Below are 20,189 nucleotides of genomic sequence, written 5' to 3'. Positions count from 1 at the left end.
CCGACGGCTGGAGTGGAGAAAGGAAGGGTTGCTTCAACGGCTGCATACTGACACACGACACCTGACACGTCGGATGAAAGGAAATGCGCATCCTGCTCGCGCACATTGTTTCGTTTTTAGATGGCGCTTGATGTTCTCATCCTGATGCCAAAGGGAATGAATGCAGGTTCTCTGTGTCACAAAGACCAGATCAGAGTGCCTCACAATGCTCTGGGTTGGGTCTTTTTGGGGTTGTTATTTGGGGAGTATATTTCTGGTCCCGGCTCTCGCAAGAATAAAGATCTCTCATTAAGTACAGGATAAAAAGGCCTTTCTGCCGGTATTCCAAATGATAAACCACAAGCCACATGACATTTCTTTTTTGGTTGCAACTTCTGTTAGGCTGTGTTTTGATCTAATACCAGACCTAATTTTGACAATGAAGCCGCCGGTGTGCGTATGAAACCTCCCAAGCTTAACTCTGTTGTGAAGCACATGGATGGAACCCTGACCCTGACCCTGACCCTGACCCTGACGCTCCATCTGGCACCAAGCTTTCTGGCTCGTGTTAAACAACACGCACGACAAACGCACGCTAGTATGCTATTCAAATCTGAGTTGTTGGGGTTTTTTATTTTTGGGTACGTGCGCAAAATGTTTTTTTTTTTTTTGCACCCAATGTCGGGTTGTTTGCTGGGCAACAACAACAAAAACAACAACATTACACGTCCCACGGTCCTTCGCTAGAGGGCGTCCGGGAAGGACCTCCCTAAAATGACATCATCGATGACGTAGCAGGAAGTGGATCGACGACAACAAAAGCGCACTTGGTTTAAGCAGGCAAACCAACCTATCTATCTGTCGCCTTCAATTCGGCTGCATCAGACCAACACGAAATCTATCTATGTGCTGAATCAGTAACATTAGCTACGCGACAACTGCTACGACGAAAGAGGTAAGTTACGACCGACTATGGAGCTAAGTTAGCACCGTGAAATGAACTGCTATTCCGATCGTCGACAAATGAACATACGATTCGCCTGGTAATTACTCGTATTACTGCTTGGTTACAATCTTTGCAGGCTGATTAGATATAGAAGTCGTTGTTTTTATTGTGCTCTACTGATGCTGTCTGATCAATGTCTATTGCATTTAAGCTCAGACGCAAAAACATCGTGCACGACTTTGGCTGTGACGTTGAACTAGTTGTTGTTGTTGTTTTGACTTTTCAGACTGAGCGCTATCTGGAAGACTGTCCGATTTCTACTTCAATGTCTTGTGGGTGTCCACCCCAGTCACCTGCTGTGGCAAAGTCTGAAGTAGCAATCGAGGGAGAATGCCCACTGCTGGCTGCCACCTTTGCTTACTGGGACAATATCCTAGGTCCTCGCGTCCATCACATCTGGGCGCCAAAGGGCGATCCTGCCATGTTCCTCGGCGACGGAGACGTGACCTTCTTGGCCAATCACACATTAAACGGGGAGATTCTGCGCAGTGCGGAATGTGGCGCGGTGGACGTGAAGTTTTTCGTGCTGGCAGAGAAGGGCGTCATCATCGTGTCGCTCATCTTCGACGGTGAGCTCAAGGGGGACAAAAACACCTGCGCCTTGTCCGTTATTCTGCCGCAGACGGAGCTGGCCTTCTACCTGCCTTTGCACACCGTCTGTGTGGAGAGGTTAAAGCATGCTATCCGCAAGGGACGCATTTGGATGCAAAAGGTTGACGACGCTCGCCGCTCACTCTCCGTCCTTTTCTTCTTGACTAGTCATCATTGAGCTTTCATTTGATTCTATAAGGGCTACAACATCGTGGCAGTGCTGAGCTTGGAAATAGTTCCCGTTATGGAGCTGCTGGCCTCCATGAAAACACACAGTGTGCCTGAAGATATAGACGTGAGTGGCTACTCATGCAGCAAAATGACCACCAGTACATTTGTTTCATCCTAATGCCGTTTGTTTGCCCTTTACGTTTGCCGCATCCGACTAGATCAAAGACACCATGCTGAGCGACGATGACATCGGAGACAGCTGCCATGAGGATTTCCTCCACAAGTAAGCGCGTCGTGTCTATCCGTCCGTCCGTCCGTCCGAGCAAACGTCAGTGCCAAATGAACACCCACCTGTCCATCAGTCCTCCAGTGAGTTGAGGGGCTGAATGGAGCTGAAGTTTCCTCCAAAGATCGGGGCTAAATTGCTCAAGTTGATTGCAGCATCATGGTTTGGAATATTTCTTTGAAGGTGAAAGGACATTTATAACTGAAAGGCGTTTAAGAATACAAATACAATCATCGCCATGATTGAGTGTTCAGTCAGTGTAGATCATGTTTGGCCACATTAAAAGCCATAAACCAGAAAGAGCGGGATGTTTTGCATTTCTTGGCATCAACTCTGATTCACAGCAAGACTGTTGACTCTCTGCTGGCTGGCTGGCTGGCTGGCTGGCTGGCTGTCAGCGGCTGTGGTGTCGCATGGGATTGCCTCCGATTGTCATGTCGAATTTCAAATACTTGTGGGTGCTAAATTGCATGTTCATCCAGCCCCCAAAGAAATTGGCAACAGCCGGAGTAGCGCTGGAGACTGCGCAATGTCCACGTGGCTATTCACGCCCATGCCAATTTTTTGGGAGTGATGGAATTGGCACCCGGCCGGGTCACCGTCCACAGCTATATTAGCGAGAAATGCACGGCTGATCCATCTGCTGGAGGGTTAGCAAGCGCATAAAAGCCACTTCTTTCTGAAGGACTCAGCTCGTTGGGATTGGTGATCAATTGAACAAGATAAGAAAATGATTGATTGCGCTTTTCTCATCTTGTTTGTGTGATGCAGGGCCATCAGCTCTCATCTCCAGACTTGTGGTTGTTCAATCGTGGTTGGAAGCAACCCAGAGAAAGTAAACAAGGTAAGTGCGTGATCATCTCCAAAGTCGACACCCCCCTGTTAAAATGCCACTTTGTTTTTGTCACATTGTGTCTATACCGGTTTCTCAGCTTTTCAATTGACTCCATCTGAAAGGGATTTTCTTTTTTCCCTTCCACCAGATGGTGCGAACGCTTTGCCTCTTTCTTACGGCCACCGAGAAGAAATGTTCTCGCCTTTGCAAGGCAGACCCATCCTTCAAATATGACACTGGCCTTTTTGTTCAGGGTCTGCTCAAGGTAAGCAACTTGTAAAATGTCAACACTCGATGGCCCGCTACTTCTATTTTTGTGCTCGTTCCTCGATGAATTTGTTTTCAATTTTGCATAACCGTGTCCGACACGAGGCACCTTAGCAGACTCTCTCTCTCGTGTAACGTCAGAGCTCCAACTTGGTGTCGTGGAGCCACGCCAGCATCTCTGGTCCCAGGTCGAAGAGGCCGGCCTCCGAGGGTGGTCTATATAGGGGGCAGGTGTTGATGATGTGGTCGGTCTGCTTAGCAGACGGAATGGCACACACTAAAACATTCATAGCGTAACCCAACAACAACAACAACAAGAGACTCATGAAACAAGCAAGCGCAGACAAACCCGGCAGAGTGTTTCCTCTCAAAGTGGCTGTTTTGCACTGGCAATCTTTCATGTCAACGGGAACAACAAATCACAAGGGGATGGATGACAGAGGCTGTTTTCAGGAAGATGAATTGATTTTTCTCATGTCTTTCTTTCCTTGCATGGAATAGGAGTTAAGGTCCAGTTGGGGAAGGGAAATCACCGTGTGCCTTCTCTGTTTTGTAGGACTCCACCGGCAGCGTTGTACTGCCCTTCCGCCAGGTTCTCTACTCCCCTTACCCGAGCACGCACATCGACGTGGACATCAACACGGTCAAGCAGATGCCGCCGTGTCACGAGCATACCTACCACCAACGTGGCTATATGCGCTCTGAGCTCAATACACTTTGGAAGAGCCACAGCGAAGAGGACATCGCTCCCGACACCGTCATCCCCACCGACGACACTTTCACACCCGACCTGTACGTCCATCGGCCGCTTCTCATCTCGTACGCTCGGTCGGCTTTCGCAAACATTTGTCTGTACCGTACTTGTTTGTAGGAATATATTTCAAGATGTCATGCACCAAGACACTTTGGTGAAGTCCTTTATAGATGAGGTAAGTTGACCTTTTGCACACTGCACCTCAACTTCTCGGCCGATGGAACATTTCCGTACGTCAGGTGTTCATGCTGCGGCCCGGCCTTTCCCTGCGGAGTACCTACTTGGCTCAGTTCCTCTTGCTCCTCCACAGGAAAGCCCTCACACTGCTCAAGTACATCGAGGATGAGACGTAAGAGTGGTTCGCAAATGTCCATTGACCTAACGTTTGCTCAATTCCTCCTCCCGATCAGGCAGGCGTTTTTGCTGGACAAATATTTTAGCTGTGGTTGCAGCGCCGCCGTTGATGTCGGACGGCACATCCAAGCAGCAGGAGAGATGCTAGTGAAAGGAACTGATATGAACTGCTGTTTTGCTAACCATTGTCTCTCCTTGGCCATACAGTCAAAAGGGGAAAAAGCCTTTCCGGACCTTGCGCAACTTAAAGACCGACCTGGATCTGATGGTGGAAGGAGACCTGAACATTGTTATGGCCTTTGCTGAGAAGTTGAGAGCAGGACTACACTCATTTGTGTTTGGAAAGCCATTCTACACAAGCATGCAGGAAAGAGATGTTCTTATGAACTTTTGATGGTCTTCTCCACCTGCATGCACCTTTTATTTAAATTAAAAAAAAAAGAGGTTTTTTTGCATATGGAAATGCATGTGTTTTCTTTCCATACCCACATTTTCGTTTGTCCAAGCAATCACTTGAAATAAGTACTGTTTATGTGACTTTTTTTAATGATCTGCTTTTACTATCATGTGCTATAAAGATAAAATTTGTTCTATATGATATGAATAATATACATGCATCAGACGTTGTTAGTCGCCTGCTGCCATGTATTATTTTGCATGTGGCTTCAAAATGCTATTTATTAAAGGTGCTCCTATTTTGTGTGTTGACCTTCAGAATCAAACTCTGGTACAGCCTACAGTCCAATAAAAAGTACATCATGAGAAAATGACTATCGACTGTCTCTGTTGAGTGTGACTATTACAAATGCATTGACCTAATTAAAATATTTTGGAGATTTAATCAGAGATCAAGACCAAAGTGTTCCAAAGTGTTTTGATTGATTTGTGTTGCTGTTTTGAAGACTAGTCCCGCCCCATTACGACCACTTTCGTTTTGGCTCCAATTGACAAAACATTCCTCTTTGATTGGTCAGACCGACACTTTTCAAATATTCCTATTGGTCGTTCGAGGAGCTGCTGTCGTCATAACCGGAAGAGATGTCGACTGGCCGTAAGCCAGGTAAATATTCACCAGAGGATGCAAACTCTCCATTCCTGGCGCAATCAAATGACAACAACCGTTGGATAACCGGTGCAAAGATGAAACGACAGCCTTTACCGAGGGCATCAAGGTACTGTAACGCCGTTAGGTGACTTCATTTCATTGATTATTTAAGGTGAAGTTGCAGGGTGCGGCCCGCTGTCATTAGCATGGTGCTAACTTGATGATATCCGGCTTGATTATTGCCATTGTCGTTGAATTACAACTGTCATTTGTCAAGGAGCTGCAAAGGCGACTCTGAGCAGCGTCCTCGACCAATGTTGGATCTCAAATGAGCCAGCATCACATGCCGCCGGCCGGGTTCTTGCCTGTGCCCAGAGTAATACTGTACTGAGCAAATTGCTCAAGATTGAGGATTAGCAATGATGCAGGCAGCCACGCAGGCATGCCCCCGATTTTAAATCTCAATGCTTTCATGCACTCTACCAGATGATAATGCGTAATCACATTTGCAAAAAAACAACAACCAAATAGCAGGTCCGATCCACATCAAATGTCTTTTGGTGTATTAGGTCCCTTTAAGTTCACATTGTAAACAAAACAAGTTGAAGTCGACACTCAACGATTTGACCACGACTTATTAGGAATGAAATGACGTCTCTCTGCCAGCTCGTAAAAGTTTGAATTTGACTCCAAAGTAAGGTACGTGAGAGGTCATGAACTAACTGGCATTGCAAATGACACTTATTGACATGCCAAATGGTATTTAAACACAAAAGATGGCTTTTGCCGATAGGCTCTAGGCGTCTAGGTCATTTCTTTGGATGATGATTTTTCTTACATGATATTTCCAAGTACATCTGTAGCGAAGAGAAGTCCAGCAAATATTAAATGATCACTGACAACCCCCCCACGAAATAACTTCTTTTACTCGCATATCAGGGTGTGGGTCACTCGAAATCTGAACTAACTTGCTAGTTGCACTGTGCACAATACTTTGTTGTAGTAGGTTTGCTTGCCACGGCAGAAAATAACAAGTGGTGATGGCGTTTTTTCCCTCCAACATTTTTTGTCGGATTAGTACGGATTTGTGTTTGTGTGCAACAGTTCTCAAGCTTTTGATCACTAAGAGTGGCTGAATGAATTTGCTGCACGCACTAGTCCCCAACCCTGCAATACTTTGTCCAAACAAAGTCATTCCTCCTGTAAGGCCCAAAATAATCTTGAATACAAGATCTCAACTTGTGCGGGCGGTCACAATCCAGGTGATTAATGATGTTCCGTTCCTACGACTGCAATGTAACCGGAATTGTACTGTCACTACAAAAACCATTTCCTGGCCACAGGCTAAACAACAACAATAATGATGGCGGTAAATGAGCAATCCCACTTTTGCTTTCTCTTCTAGTTGTCGACAGTAGCCATGGATGTGCTTGGGTCCAAAAACAACGAAAGCACATTCCCCAGTTTCGGGGATTTGGATAACTTTCTCATCGAGCGCAATTCCAACTTCATATGGCTCCTCGTGGGTAAGTCCTTTAAGCATCAGATGATTGGGTGGGGGGGCGAAATCCAATCACTTGCTTGTGTTTTGTCATCAAGCCACCATTCTGTCCTGTGGATGGATCATCTACTTGACCTATTACAACTCCAGAAACATTGGCCTCATCCTCACCCACATTATCAACAGACTCTACAAGGATGGCTACATTCGGATCGGTGAGTTTGTCAGCAGCGCTAACAAATACATGCATGTATTCCTGCATGTGGTGTCCAACACCAAAGCGCTCTCATCTTGTTCCGTAGGCTCCTTCTCCTTCTCTGTGCTGTCAGGGAAGGTCATGTTCAGAGAGGTTTACTATATCAACCAAGACATGTCCATCAGGTAATCGGACCTCTGTGAACTGTAAACAAGAGCCCATCTTTTGATGCATTCTTTTTTTTTTCTCTCTCTTTCTCCTTGGATAGGATACAAGATGGCTTTCTCATATTCCGCTGGTGGAAAATGTATAACCCCAAGCAGAAACAGCACGGTGAGCCAAGTGTAGGATCATACATGTCTGCTCGGGATTTCTGTCTTTCCATATTTACTTACTATCTTCAAGTGGCGTGCAGATGAAATGAGCCAAATGAAGATTCACATCTGTCTGTGTCGGACTCAAATGTACTGACGTATCCTTCCGCTGTGTCATCAGACCCCAAGGCGGAGACCAGGCTTTACGTGACGGTTAACGGTTTGGAGTTCCACGTCTACAATCGGACTGACCTCTACGCCCATCTGCAAGAGACTTTTGGCCTGGAGCCCACACTCAGCAGGCTCAAGAAAGATGACGACCGTGAAGGGGGTGGAAAAAGCAAGACCCTGGAACGGTAAGACTTGCTTTCACACCTATACCGTTGTGGTGGTTCTTGTCATTTTGTGGGCTCCCCTTATCATTTCCAACAGCCGGAAGGCTCAAGTCCAGCTCAATGGGTCTGTCTGTCGGTCGTAGGATGGTTGTCCTTCAAAGCAAGCCATGGGGAGACTAATTGTCATTTTGCTTCGTTGGCAGTGTCAACATTCAAACGGAGAATCCAGAGCCCACTTCGTCTTGGCGCTCTCTCATTCCTGTCATCAAAGTGAACATCAGTACGGTGAGTTTGCTACAAATGAGTGCCTTCATTCTATATTGAAGACATGTTAAGAAAGTGCGGTTTTTGTTTTTGCCCTTTGCTCTCTCCTTGTGAAGGGCCGGCTGGCATTTGGGAATCACCACCTCCCGCAGACGCTGTGCTTGAACTTTGAGGATGCCTTTCTGACCTACGCCACCAAGCCTCCATCCAGCCACCTGGACCAGTACATGCACATTGTAAAGGGCTCGCTGGAGAACGTGCGCGTTATGCTGGTTCCCAGCCCACGCTATGTTGGCATGCAGACTGATGAGTAAGTTACTTACCATCCAGCACATTTTTTGGAAGTGGAATCAAGTCAAGTGTTTACAAGGTCCAAATTCAAGCTACTCTTGACGCTGTATTTGTTCAACAAAGCCTTGTGGAAATGTAAAGATGGCGTGCAGCTTGTGAACTAGTCACGTCTTTCTCATGGCAGACCTCCCAGGCTGATGGGTGAAGGCTTTGTGGTCATGCAGTCCAACGATGTAGACATCTACTACTACCAAGATGAGCCTGGTATGAAATCCGCACGCACGCAATAACGGCAATATTGACAACGTCTACTTGATCGCTGCCAAGCTGATAGCAACCTTCCTTTTGGTGTGTGAATCTGCAGGTGTGGTGCCGCTGGAGCAAGAGATTGGGGAGGAAGCTGAGACACCCAGCGAGGACGATAAGCTTCAGGACCTTCCTCCGTGCTGGGGTCTCGACATCGTCTGTGGGAAAGGAACCGACTTCAACTACGGCCCCTGGGCCGATCGCCAGAGGTGCACGGAAAGTTTACAAAACTACAATGTCCTATTTACTAGGTGTCAGTCAGGGAAGCAAGCCACCTTCAACACACTTTTTTCATAGGGATTGTCTCTGGAAGTTCTTCTTGCCGGCCGACTATCAGGACATGAAGGTGACTGAAATGGCCCAGCCGGGACAACCCAGGCAGATACAGGCCTTTGAGCTCCGTATGAACATCATTGCCGACGCCACCATTGACCTACTTTTTACCAAAAAACGGGTATGTTATGCGCTTGATTATTGTTTTTTTTGCTGCTGCTGCTGCTGCTGCTGCTCCGCCATCATCCAGGGCCTTCAAAATATTAGCATTGCGTACTGCGGCGTGTTGTGTTTTTCCCCATATAGGATGTGTTCTGTACTGTTCTGGACATACTAGCTAGCAACCAAAACTTGTCTGTCTTTATTCTTGTTACTAGGAAACCAATGCCATCCATGTGAATGTAGGAGCTGGCTCTTACCTGGAAGTCAACATCCCCATGACTGTTGGAGAGACCGGTATGACTTTTGTGCTATTTTGATATTTTGGAGTTGTCCAAAAAATTCAATTCCATTTTCCTCCTTCTAATAACTGATGGCGCTGCTTGTTTCTTCTTCCCTCAGGCTATTTGCCCACCATCAAAGGGCAGCTGCTTCACGTCGACACCACCAGCAGCATGCAGTACCGGACTCTCCTTGAGGCTGAGATGTTAGCTGTAAGTAGCAGTTGGAGTTCCATTTCTGAAGGAGTCCCCCCTGAGACGTTAAGATGCACTTTGGTGTCCATCGAGCGAGCACGTGTCATTTCAAAGGAAAGAATTGGCCACAATGTCTTTTGGCGTGTCCAATTTCAGTTCCACGTGATTGCCAGCTACCCCTGGGTGTGGAACATGCCCCAGTCTTGGCAGTGTGAGATTGAGGTGTACAAGGCCACGTACCACTTCATTTACGCCCAGAAAAACTTTTTCACTGGTGAGTAAGAAAACCAAAACGGAGCAGCAGTAACATTTAGAAAAAAAATGGAGAAAGGATTGACATGACTTGTTTGGGGTTGGCTCTACAGATTTGATTCAGGACTGGGCGAGTGACAACGCTCCGGACATTTACTCCTTTGTTCCCTATTCCTGGACATTCAAAATACTTTTCCACCAGTTTGAGATGATCTGGGCGGCAAACCAGCACAACTGGATTGACTGCTCCACCAAGCAACAAGAGAATGGTGAGGAAGGCCAATTCTTCAGTATGTATGTATAATGTAGCGGCGGTGACTACTTTCCCATGAACTTGAGTGCCTCATAGCAAACGTCTGTTTGATCGTATCCAGCTTGAACTTTTCTCAACTGCCACCTCACATGAATCCTCCTCTGTCTCGATGCTTCGGATTCTTCAGTCAAGATACCTTTGACCGTTTCTTTTCTTTTCTTTTCTGCAGTGTACCTGGCAGCATGCGGTGAGACTCTGAATATAGACTTCATTTTGCCTTTCAACGAGTTTGTTCCGACCACCTGCCATACCCGCTTCAGCTTGAAGGTTAGTCGGTTTGCTTTGAATAATGCACGTGTGACAAAATAGGATTTCAACCAACGTATGTACATGTTGACCTTTTCAGGCAGAGGACACAGACATGCGACTGTCTCTGCCAGAGTGCCACCCCAGCCGCTACCCCCTCCTCACCCTTGCCAAAGATTACCAGAATGTCAAGCTGCCCCAAGACATGTTCACGCCAGGGGAAAATCAAAGCGCCCCGCCGCCTAAACTCAACAAGTCCCGCTGGAGAAATATCACCCACGCAGAGTGAGTTGTGGGGGGGAAGAAATGGGGCAAATGGCAAAAATTGGAAAGGATGGCTTCTTCATTCCATTCCAGACGATAAAAAGTCCAAGTCTGCTTTCTTGTCAATTTCTTCACATGCCAAATTCAGCATCTGAAATGTCCTGCTCCTGTAGTCTCAGACAGTAGAGTACGTTCCACGTTGTGAACTTTCAACTGTAATCTGTTCTTCACATCAGAGCTGGCTGGGTTGACTGTTGGAGTGTACCCAACTTCTTGCTCATCATCGACTACACGTGGCATCCCATTTATCCCCAAAAAGCGGACGAGCAACTCAAACAGTCGTGTAAGCTTTCAGCCGCACGTTTGCTGTCTGTTTGTTTGAAAAAACTCAGGTGACTTACTCACAAAGTATCTTTCCTACCTGCAGTTTCTGAAATGGAGGAATCAATGCTGTCAGCTTTACGGCCCCCGGAACACACTTTGGGACAGCGCGGCCATCCGCACTACGCCGCTTCCTCGGGCGGCCACAGCCGGATACCGAGCGACCCCTCAGACCTTCCTCCGGACCGACTTCACGTGGAGATGGAAATGTCTCCTGATTCTCAAATTGTCCTCTATGGGCCTTTACTCAGGGCTTTGATATCCATCAAGGTATATTGCGGTTCGCCTGAAAGTAGTGCCACGCAGCACAAGCCATAGTCAATCAGTAAGAATAGAATAGAATAGAATAGAATAGAATAGAATAGAATAGAATAGAATAGAATAGAATAGAATAGAATAGAATAGAATAGATCTTTATTGTCATTGTCACTCATGTACATGTTCCTCTCTTCTACTCAGGAGAATTATTTTGGAGAAGATGACATGTACACTGACTTTGAAGAGGCGGCGTCCAGTCCGGTTTTGTCCACTTCCTCGTCGGGCCTGGGTTGGTCCCCTCTCGGGATGGAAGACGGTTGCCGTAAGGAAAGTTCAGACGTGCATCCCTTGGACCTGCGGCCCTGGGACATAACTGTGCTCATTAATCTCTATAAAGTCCATGGCCGACTGCCTATGGTAAGGCTGACTTTCATTGGACAGTATGTAGCGGCCAAGTGCTTGCTCCCCATTGTCTGTCATCAGGGTCATCAGCCCTGCCTTGGATCGATTTCTAGTAAGGATCTCTTGTCTGATGTATGTTTGTCTTCTTGGTTTTGATCAGCACTGTAGCAGTGAGGGGCCAGAAGGTCCCTCTGGCTTCTTGGAGCGCTTATGTTTTGAAATGAAGAAAGGTTACAAGGAGACCATGCTTCAGTTATTGCTGTCACCTATTCACATTTTTGCCAGTGACAACTACCAGGTAAAAAAAAAAAAACAATGATTCCATTTTTTTCTGTTTTTCCTTTTACATTCAGGCACTATTGCATTACATCTCCCATTCTTATTCATTTCTGCATGAAAGATATCTCGGAAAGAATAGACGACAGTGTGTATTCAGTTCCCGCTCATGGGTGTGTTTCAACCCAGAAGTGTTCAGCTTAAATCCACTTGATGTATACTGCACGTTGTACGCCTGCTTCAGCTTTTAGCACCATTTGAATGTCAAAGGTCGCATGGATGAAAAGTGCCTTTTCTTCCTCCTTGCATTGTAGCGTCCCTCGGTGGACGGGGTGTTGCGGGATGGCCACCTGAGCCTCTCGGGCCTGCAGATGAGGGCACATGCCATGTTCTCTGCACAGGGGCTTCCACTGGGAAGTGACACCCTTGAATATGCCTGGCTCATCGATATGCAGGCAGGCGCATTCACTGGGAGGGTGACTGTTCCTCAGGTGTGTGTGTCTTGTTTGAGAAATCAAATATTGTTCAGGCGGTGCCTCGTTTGTCCTGGGACAGTGGCGCTTCCAAACTGTCGCCGTCATAAAACCTTGATCAACTGTAAAGTGTTGAAAATATTTTGCGGTGATATTTTCTATTTGTTTTTCAGGTGGCCAGTATGATAGAGTGGGGGGAGTATTTTGTTTTCCACGTGATGTCTCGCGAGTTCCAGCTGGAACAACCAAAGCCGTCTGTCATCTGCCAGCACGGTGTTGACCGGCGCATTTGCGATGCCAAGGTATTTTGCTTGCCACAACATTTGTAGTGAGATATATCTTATTTATATTGAGACATTTTTGCAGGTTTTGTGCAAGTTTTCCTGTGACTATCTTAGTAAACAAAACCTAAATGTAAAGCATCCAATGTGTTGTTGCGTTTTAGTTGACTTCCATGCCGGGTCACTGTCGAACCTCAGAGGAGCTCAAGTACACTATGACGCGACTGGCCATGGACGGAGTGGACCTTTTCATCGTTGAACATGGCTGTGCTGCTAATATCAAAGTATTTAGCCCCCACACTAGTACTCCCCATCGTCACACAACAAAATGAATGTTATCCTAACCCCCGCCCCCTACTCAGCATCTGTCAGTGTAACATACTCACTCGCCTTCTTTCCAGACGGGTATTTTACGTGTAGCCAACTGCAACCTGCACAACCAGGCTGTGGGAGAGGGCATCAGTGCTGTGGTGCAGGACCTCAACATCCAGCAGTTCATCGAACAGCAGCAGCAGCAGCAGCAGCAGCAGCAGCACTGTGACGTGAGCAGGCTGCAGCCGGCCGGGCAGGGGCAAGCTCAGGGTCAGCCACTAAGTCTCTGCCAGCCGGCAGTGATGCGACGCTCCGTGTGGCTGGAGGCGGGTTCCGTCAACCTGAACCTCATTACCGCCGACATCGCTCTGGCTGCCGACCACTCGGCCAAATGTGAAGTCCAGAGGCAATTTTTAGAACTACATGACACGCAGAGCAAAAGGTACACAATTTGTCTTTTGCTGTTTGCAGCGTTTATCAACGCTGGAGTACTGCTTTGTTTACTTTCTTGTAAGTTAACGGTTGAGCCATTGTTCTTCCAAGACTCTGGTTCCTGTGGCCCGAAGAGGCCGGCATTCGAAACAAGCGCAGCAGGAATCGCTGTGGCTGCCTGGGAGGCTGCAGGTTCTTTGGAGGAACCAATATGGGCTTGGATTTCTTCAAACTGGAAGAGATGACACCCTCCTCCTCGTCTGCGTTCTCTTGCTCTAGCACTGAATCCGATATGTGTTATGGTCAGTCTTTGCTTCAGCCTGGAGAGTGGATTATGACCAAGGAAACACCCAAAATGGATGGTAGGGATTGATCACCTTGAATGTAACAAAGCAAAAACCCCCAAAAAACAAGGACTCTAAATGCCTTTCTACTCTACTTTCATTTGTCCATTAGTTGGGATGAAAGCTGAGCAATGAATCCGCCAGAGGCCATTGCTCTGAAGCTTAAATGTTCCCCAGGTACATCGAGGAATGGACTTTTTGACGACACAATCAAAGCAGCGCTTGTTCTTTTTCTTCCCAGGAAAGGTCGTCGGGCTGAAAACAGACACGCGCTCACCGTGCCTCCCTCCCGAGGTGCCTGAGCGGCGAGGTCAGCAGCTCCTTAGTCTCCAAGTCCCTCAACGCTCTCACAGCTCTGCATCTTCCTCTGAGGAGAATAGTTCCTCCAGTGCCGCGTTACCCCTGCTAGCTGGAGAAAGGGAGTCTCCCTCGCCAAGTGTGGAACAACGCATGCTTCCTGTCAATGGCAAGAGTTCTGTTGAGTGAGTATGTGTGGGGCATGGAGGCGCCTGACTCTGCAATGAGTATTCAAGAGTTTTTAGATTCAAGAGTTTTATGTTTGAGGAATTTGACTTTGGTCAATTCAAATGCTTGATCAATATTAGCTCTGGCGCTGAATCAAATGTGCCATTTGCGCCTTTCAGCGCTTTCCAGGATATCCCGGAGGGCTCGCCCATCTCGCCCAACAACTCCCAGGAACGCACCTCCGTGCGCTCGCCCCTCTGCTCGCCCCTCAAGCGCCAATCGTCGGTGCACTCCAGCCGATTAGGCAGCACCAAGAGCTTGTCGGCTGCCGTTTTCAACGACAAGCCTCCCCCGGTGCTTTCCGGAGGTGTCCAATTCAGCGGCGACGTTTCTCGCAGCGACGAGAACGTCCTGGATTCGCCACGTCAACGTCGAAGCTACGGCTCCTTCCCCTTCACGCCCTCGGCAGATTCCAACACCTTCCACAAGTACCGCTCGGCCGACTCCAGCATGTCCATGGCTGACAGCGAAGCCTACTTCTCTGCCGCCGAAGACTTTGAGCCCATCAGCAGCGCCGACGAGGGTCCCGGGACGTACCCGGGACGCAAAAAGAGAAGGCGGCAGCAGATGCAGCAACCGCCGCAACCGCCTTATTACATAGAGAACTACAGGTCAGCTCCATCCTGCAATTCAAAGGAACCTTTTGTCCAGCGGTGCTGTTAAGAAGACTCCAAAGATGCATTTTAACGTTTGCCTTCATATTTTCCATCTGGCTTAGCCGGAGTTCCATCTACCACAGTGTGGAAGGTCCTCTCACTTACCTCCTCAACGGGGAGCTGATCACCGAGCCACGGCCTCTGCCTCTGCCGCCAATGTTGCCTTCCCAGCCGCTGCCAAGCCACATATCCCAGGCCTCCTTCGTATCTGCTCTCGCCATGGAGGAGGAGAGCTCGGTGGAGACCGAAAAGCTGGCAGAGCCCGGCCTGGTGACCAGACAGCCCCACGTGATGGCGTGCTACCAGAACTACCTGGCCCACTATCAGGTGAGGTGAAATGTTAATCATCCATGATAGTCCACCCCAAATTGCTGGCCTTATTTGAGCCATCGCTGCAATGGTAACCTGGCTCTTCTCTTTTCTTTTCTTCTCTACAAGGTGTCCAATTGGTCTATCAAGCAGCCCACCAATAAGAGGACCTCCAAGTCTTCTCTCCATCGTCCCTTAGATCTTGACACGCCGACAAGTGAAGAAAGCTCAGGCTCCTTTGACCAGCTCTCCGTTCCGAGCTTCAAGGTTTTTGTTCAATATTTTCTCCGTTCAATGATATGTACTCTGGACGACGGTATAATAAGACTGATTTCAGGTGATCAAACAAGGCCTTTCAGCCAATTCACTGTTGGATCGAGGGCTTCAGCTGATGGCAGATAACAGCAGGTAGAACTCGTCCGAATATTCCATACAAATGTCACCGATCTCAATGGCTACGGTGATTTTTCTCCAGTACGCCCTACACTCCGCTGGATAAGAGAGCTACGGAGAATACCGACGAGGACACGACGACCGATGACTGGTCTCTGGAGCAGCCTTTGGCTCAGACCAGGACCACAGCCATAGTGGAGGTGAAGGGGGCCATCAATGTGGTGCTTACACCCCTTGTGGCTGAATCCTTGGACAGGTACAAAGACACTCTTTTGAGAAAAATCTGAATAGGAATAAAAAGGGAACTGATCCAAAAGCAAACACCAGTGGCAATAGTGTCTTGCTGATTAGTTTTGAAAAGCTCTCACAACTCTTTTTGGATGTCTTGACTTTTCCCGCAGTCTTGCCGCTACTTCCACTGCCATGTTGTGTATTTGGTTGGTTTCAGGTACATCGAGTCCATGGCGCACTTTGCCAGTATCCGTCATCCTGCGGCCATTCTCGATGACCTACACGGTAAAGTTCTCAATGAGGCTTATCAGATCAGCAAATCCACCGTTTCCGAATCTGTAAGTGCTCCAATCACAATGGTTGTACTTGACCTATGGCTGCTGAATGATTGTTACGACTCTCTATTTCCACAGAGCCAAGCGTTCAAACAGGAGCAAAAGCCTTCCAAGAACGAGGCCACGGCCCACGGATCCCTCAATATCTCCCAAGGCCAGACGGACCTGTCTGTCAAAGCAGATCATGTGAAAATCAAGGGCCTTCAAGCCAATGTCTCAGTCCCGAAGGTGATCTTTTGGAAAATATCAGAAGCGTCAAAAAAGATATCTATACGTATACCATTTGCGTTCAAGCATGAATGTTTCTGGCGGCAAAGTCCATCATTGACATCTGTCGTGTTCTTTTTCTTTTCAGGTCAACCTTTGTCTCCTACAGGCTTCTGTAGAGGAGGGTTTTCCATCCTGCTCCAGTAAGTCCGTGACACACGTGTCTCTTGTGGCGCTGTGCTTTGATAGGATTGCCACCCAATTCAGGATGAATAGGTGAGTGAGTGAGTGAGTGAGTGAGGCCTTAACTCATCAGCAATAGATTTGTCATTTCTAACACCACTACTTGTTAGCATTATTGGCTTTGTAAAAAGAAGGCTTCTTCTTCTTTTTTTCTCTCCCCCCGCCAGGGGAATTGTGGAAGAAAGCCCCAACACCACCGAACACGGGCGACCCTCCGTCATGTTAGAGAAGTACGCATCTGCCACTAAGATGCAGCCTCAGTCATCTGGCTCGTTACGTTCCAACGCCGGCATCGAGAAAGGCAAAGAAATAGCCGCAAGGCTCAACATCCACCGTATCCACAGCCAGCTCAGAGGCCTCGACTCCACAGGTGGGTGTTTTTGTCTTTCTGCTTTGGATTGGATTTGGATCCTTTGAATTGTTCCCCACCCATAGACATTGGCACGTGTGCCATCACCGCAATCCCCGTTGAGAAGTCCAAAGTGCTCTTTGGCCTGGAGGAAACGGAGGAATTTTCTCTAGTTGATGAGACAGACATGCGTGGAAGCTCAGGTGACCTCAGCCGCTCTGCCACCTCTCTTGAGAAATGGGGCTGGATCATGTTTGAATGTGGCATTGAGAACCTTACAGTCAAAGGTAAAGCGGCTCTCGGAAAGATAAAAAGAAAGCCTCTCCTCCTCTTCTTCTTGTTGTTGTTTTGATTGCCTGATGTTTCTAACGGCGCAGGTGGTCGTCAATCGGGAGCCATTCTCTACAATGCATTTGGCGTGATGGGCCCCTCGGATACCGACGGCAAAGCGGGAATCCCCAAGGCCAATGGATCCGTAGGCTCGCAGACTGGGAGCGGTTACAGCACTGACGCATCTGATGACAACTTACCACGTGACGCTGTTAGCCCCCCTTCCGATGATGGTAATGGGCACTCTGACTCTGACGATCAGGTAAGAAGATAGAAAAACCAGGATATTGAATTGAGGAAAAGAATCCAATGGGAAGACGGAGCAAAATATTTGCCGTCAACCTTGGACGAGGACGTTAATTGAGGGGGCGTTTGCGCAGGACGAAGGGGTCGAGTCGGACGACTTGAAGAAAGACCTTCCACTGATGCCTCCGCCGCCCGACTCCAGCAGCATGAAAGTGACTATCCGCGAGATTTGGTTCAGTTTTGCTGCTCCCACCAATGTGCGATCGCCGTCGCAGGCCATCTCCAGGTAACCATGGCACGAAATGCTTTCACCCTCTTTGGGAAGTCTTTTCCTCTTGTCTAGTGAGTAAGCAGCAGACGCTGGTCTTTCTTCTTTCCAGGCAGTTAAATCTGCTCAGCACGGCCACTCCAGCCATCGGCGCCTGGTTGGTGCCCATCGACCAGCTGAAATCTTCCCTTCGCAAACTGGACATGGAGGGTACGCTCCGTGTGTGCGCGGTCATGGGCTGCATTATGACCGAGGCGCTTGAGGTCAGTCGGCTGATGGGCTCCGCTCCGTCCGCAGCCGTTTTGCCCAACCGCTGAATTGTGTCACGTTGCAGAAAAAGAGCATCCACATCCCCATCCGAAGCAAGTACAATCGCGTGACCAAGCGAGCGCACTACTTGCACGAGAACCCCTCCTGTATGCTTTGCAACATCCTTCACCGCTATTTGCAACAGGCAGACTATTCGGTCATCGAGGAGGCCACCATGGTTAGTGCACCTCGAACGGAGACCCGCAATGACTTTTCAACTTTGTGCTCAATTTCTTGTGTCAATCTTTGTCTTTTGGTATCGCAGAACGATGGAGTCCCCGCCTTAGTGACTCTGAAGAAGGGTCTGGTGGCTTTGGCTCGACAGTGGATGAAATTTATCGTGGTGACTCAGGGCTTCAAAGCCATTGGTCTGATGAGGCCCAATCCGCTTACGAAAGCAAAGGAAGCTCACCAGAACCCGGTTGAGACAGTCCTGGGCTTGGACAACGGCGCAGCGCTGCAAAGTGACACCAGTGGAGACGGAGCCGAATTTGAATACGATGCAGGTGCCGGCAAAGCAAAGCATTCAATTACGAGGAACATATTACCACGTAGCACATAAGAAATGATTTCCCCAAGGCCAGAAATGGATATTTTTGTCCCACCGAACCATGAATCATTCAAAATCATCCCAAAATGTTATCCTGCTGAGTCATTGGTAGAAAAGCCATTTCTGGTCAAAAACCTTGCAGGACAATTCAAGTTTTACGACCTACTAACAGTCATTTGGTCTTTTGTGGCTTTGCTATCCTTTCTTTGAAGCCACAGTGAGTGAACACACCATGCTGCTGGAGGGAGCGTGTGGTCGTCCGCCACCAAAGGAGGGAAACTCTGGTCCCGTCAGTGGAGTGGAGATCATGAGGAAACTCTCAAAGTCCCATGCACACAGCGAGTCTGCACTGCGAATCAAGGTAAAAAAAAGATGACCATGTGATCCATCCATCCAGCCAGCTCGCTGAGCATGATCCTGATCCTTGCCCAGGGCTCCCATCCGTATCAATCTCTGAGTTACACCAGCGGCGACACGGCCGCTGACTCGCCGGCCCACGTGAGCCGTGCGGGCCTGCCGGTCAAGGACAGCCCCAGGAAAGAGAGTCTCCTGAGCAATTTGACGGGAAGCTTTCGCAGTCTGCACAACCTGCTGGAGGGCACGCCTCAGAGGAACGATCCGTCCTTTGCCGCAACAGCCAAGAGCGGTTCCCTTACTCGGACAGGTGGCCGCTTGTCTAATATCGGTCCTTTTGCGTCGAGATGAAACCAGCGTTTGCCTTCTGCGCTCTTCAGGCACCGATATGCTGACAGAGCACCCGCTGCTGTCCGAGCCATCTTCCGTCAGCTTTTACAACTGGATGTCCAACGCCGTGGGGAACAGGAGCGGGGCCGCGGTCCAGGACTCGCCGTTGAATCGATCGCAGCACAATAGCCTTCAGACAGGTACGAATTTGGACTGATGCCATAACAGCACCGTTGTGGTTTGTCTGGATTAGGGAGCGTAGAATGCGATGAAATGATAAGCTGAACGTTTCGAGTGGTTATTCCATTGAACTTTTTCTAAATGTGTCAGTTTCTCTAGACTCATTGGATTCTCCAGTTATTCACTTCCAATATCAGCCACTGCAAAGAGATAACAGTCCAGAAGGAGGTTCGGGGGGAGGGGGGTTCTTCCTCAGTGTTGTGCTGACGATAGTTCTCAGTCCCTGTCACCTAGAAGTTGCTATTAGAATCCTTGTGTGCAAGTGACTCAAGCCATGGGCACTGATACAGGTGTCTACAGTATACTATCATCCCAAAATGTTAGTAGGAGCTTTTTAGCCACATGCCTATACGGTACAATGTAGGTCGGTAGAATAGAATAGAAATGGAATCCATTGCCTCTCATGTCATTGTACCGCAGCTATTTATGGAATCAATCTCTTTTAGGTGGGACATGTAACCTACCAACCATCCCGTCCGCGTCGGACTTCAACACGGTGATGTCCAGCGACCAGAACACCTTGGACGGGACCCAGTCGCAGCATTCCCAGCATAGCACTAGCCAGGATGACATTGCTGATATTGAAGAGGGAAACCTATGTCCCGCTGCTGTTCAACTGGCTGATGCTCAGGTCATTCGTTCGCTCGCTCGCAAAGACGCTCAGCCTTTTGGAAAAA

At 48.3% G+C, this 20,189-nt stretch overlaps 2 protein-coding genes across 11 annotated transcripts in view; both read left to right on the top strand.

The window, feature by feature from the left end:
• Positions 1–752: 752 nt before the first annotated feature.
• Positions 753–5,013, top strand: c9orf72 (C9orf72-SMCR8 complex subunit). Of its 2 annotated transcripts, XM_061301833.1 has the most exons (10): positions 753–934; positions 1,212–1,697; positions 1,776–1,871; positions 1,966–2,030; positions 2,805–2,877; positions 3,017–3,133; positions 3,692–3,927; positions 4,007–4,064; positions 4,129–4,238; positions 4,451–5,013. In XM_061301833.1, exons 2-10 carry the CDS (start codon positions 1,251–1,253, stop codon positions 4,635–4,637), a joined length of 1,389 nt encoding a protein of 462 aa, XP_061157817.1. In that variant the 5' UTR covers positions 753–934; positions 1,212–1,250; the 3' UTR covers positions 4,638–5,013. The 2 variants fall into 2 exon arrangements, with proteins under 2 accessions (XP_061157817.1, XP_061157818.1); XM_061301834.1 differs by lacking the exons at positions 4,007–4,064; positions 4,129–4,238.
• Positions 5,014–5,265: 252 nt separating this feature from the next.
• kiaa1109 (KIAA1109 ortholog) overlaps positions 5,266–20,189 on the top strand; it is a 33,928-nt gene continuing 19,004 nt past the window's right edge. For 6 of the 9 annotated variants that reach the window (XM_061300955.1, XM_061300958.1, XM_061300957.1 and 3 more), the window contains exons 1-45: positions 5,266–5,415; positions 6,694–6,814; positions 6,888–7,004; positions 7,092–7,170; positions 7,254–7,318; positions 7,481–7,655; positions 7,838–7,919; positions 8,015–8,208; positions 8,374–8,453; positions 8,554–8,704; positions 8,793–8,949; positions 9,146–9,224; positions 9,330–9,421; positions 9,560–9,677; positions 9,769–9,924; positions 10,138–10,235; positions 10,315–10,499; positions 10,715–10,821; positions 10,906–11,129; positions 11,319–11,534; positions 11,680–11,817; positions 12,110–12,286; positions 12,442–12,570; positions 12,714–12,833; positions 12,951–13,303; positions 13,405–13,655; positions 13,879–14,119; positions 14,282–14,773; positions 14,881–15,145; positions 15,257–15,394; positions 15,465–15,535; positions 15,603–15,776; positions 15,969–16,314; positions 16,442–16,569; positions 16,704–16,906; positions 16,972–17,172; positions 17,263–17,477; positions 17,596–17,747; positions 17,842–17,992; positions 18,064–18,216; positions 18,304–18,544; positions 18,801–18,949; positions 19,021–19,252; positions 19,323–19,472; positions 19,959–20,143. In XM_061300955.1, the coding sequence (XP_061156939.1) occupies positions 6,709–6,814; positions 6,888–7,004; positions 7,092–7,170; positions 7,254–7,318; positions 7,481–7,655; positions 7,838–7,919; positions 8,015–8,208; positions 8,374–8,453; positions 8,554–8,704; positions 8,793–8,949; positions 9,146–9,224; positions 9,330–9,421; positions 9,560–9,677; positions 9,769–9,924; positions 10,138–10,235; positions 10,315–10,499; positions 10,715–10,821; positions 10,906–11,129; positions 11,319–11,534; positions 11,680–11,817; positions 12,110–12,286; positions 12,442–12,570; positions 12,714–12,833; positions 12,951–13,303; positions 13,405–13,655; positions 13,879–14,119; positions 14,282–14,773; positions 14,881–15,145; positions 15,257–15,394; positions 15,465–15,535; positions 15,603–15,776; positions 15,969–16,314; positions 16,442–16,569; positions 16,704–16,906; positions 16,972–17,172; positions 17,263–17,477; positions 17,596–17,747; positions 17,842–17,992; positions 18,064–18,216; positions 18,304–18,544; positions 18,801–18,949; positions 19,021–19,252; positions 19,323–19,472; positions 19,959–20,143 (7,536 nt within the window). In that variant the 5' untranslated portion in view covers positions 5,266–5,415; positions 6,694–6,708. The remainder of the gene's footprint in view (positions 5,416–6,693; positions 6,815–6,887; positions 7,005–7,091; positions 7,171–7,253; positions 7,319–7,480; positions 7,656–7,837; positions 7,920–8,014; positions 8,209–8,373; positions 8,454–8,553; positions 8,705–8,792; positions 8,950–9,145; positions 9,225–9,329; positions 9,422–9,559; positions 9,678–9,768; positions 9,925–10,137; positions 10,236–10,314; positions 10,500–10,714; positions 10,822–10,905; positions 11,130–11,318; positions 11,535–11,679; positions 11,818–12,109; positions 12,287–12,441; positions 12,571–12,713; positions 12,834–12,950; positions 13,304–13,404; positions 13,656–13,878; positions 14,120–14,281; positions 14,774–14,880; positions 15,146–15,256; positions 15,395–15,464; positions 15,536–15,602; positions 15,777–15,968; positions 16,315–16,441; positions 16,570–16,703; positions 16,907–16,971; positions 17,173–17,262; positions 17,478–17,595; positions 17,748–17,841; positions 17,993–18,063; positions 18,217–18,303; positions 18,545–18,800; positions 18,950–19,020; positions 19,253–19,322; positions 19,473–19,958; positions 20,144–20,189) is intronic. The other 3 variants (XM_061300959.1, XM_061300953.1, XM_061300954.1) reach the window with 2 other exon arrangements.

Source organism: Syngnathus typhle, linkage group LG16, assembly GCF_033458585.1.
Source record: "Syngnathus typhle isolate RoL2023-S1 ecotype Sweden linkage group LG16, RoL_Styp_1.0, whole genome shotgun sequence".
Lineage (NCBI taxonomy): Eukaryota > Metazoa > Chordata > Actinopteri > Syngnathiformes > Syngnathidae > Syngnathus > Syngnathus typhle.
Note: the sequence above shows the minus strand (reverse complement) of the source record. Positions and strands in the feature narration are given on the sequence as shown.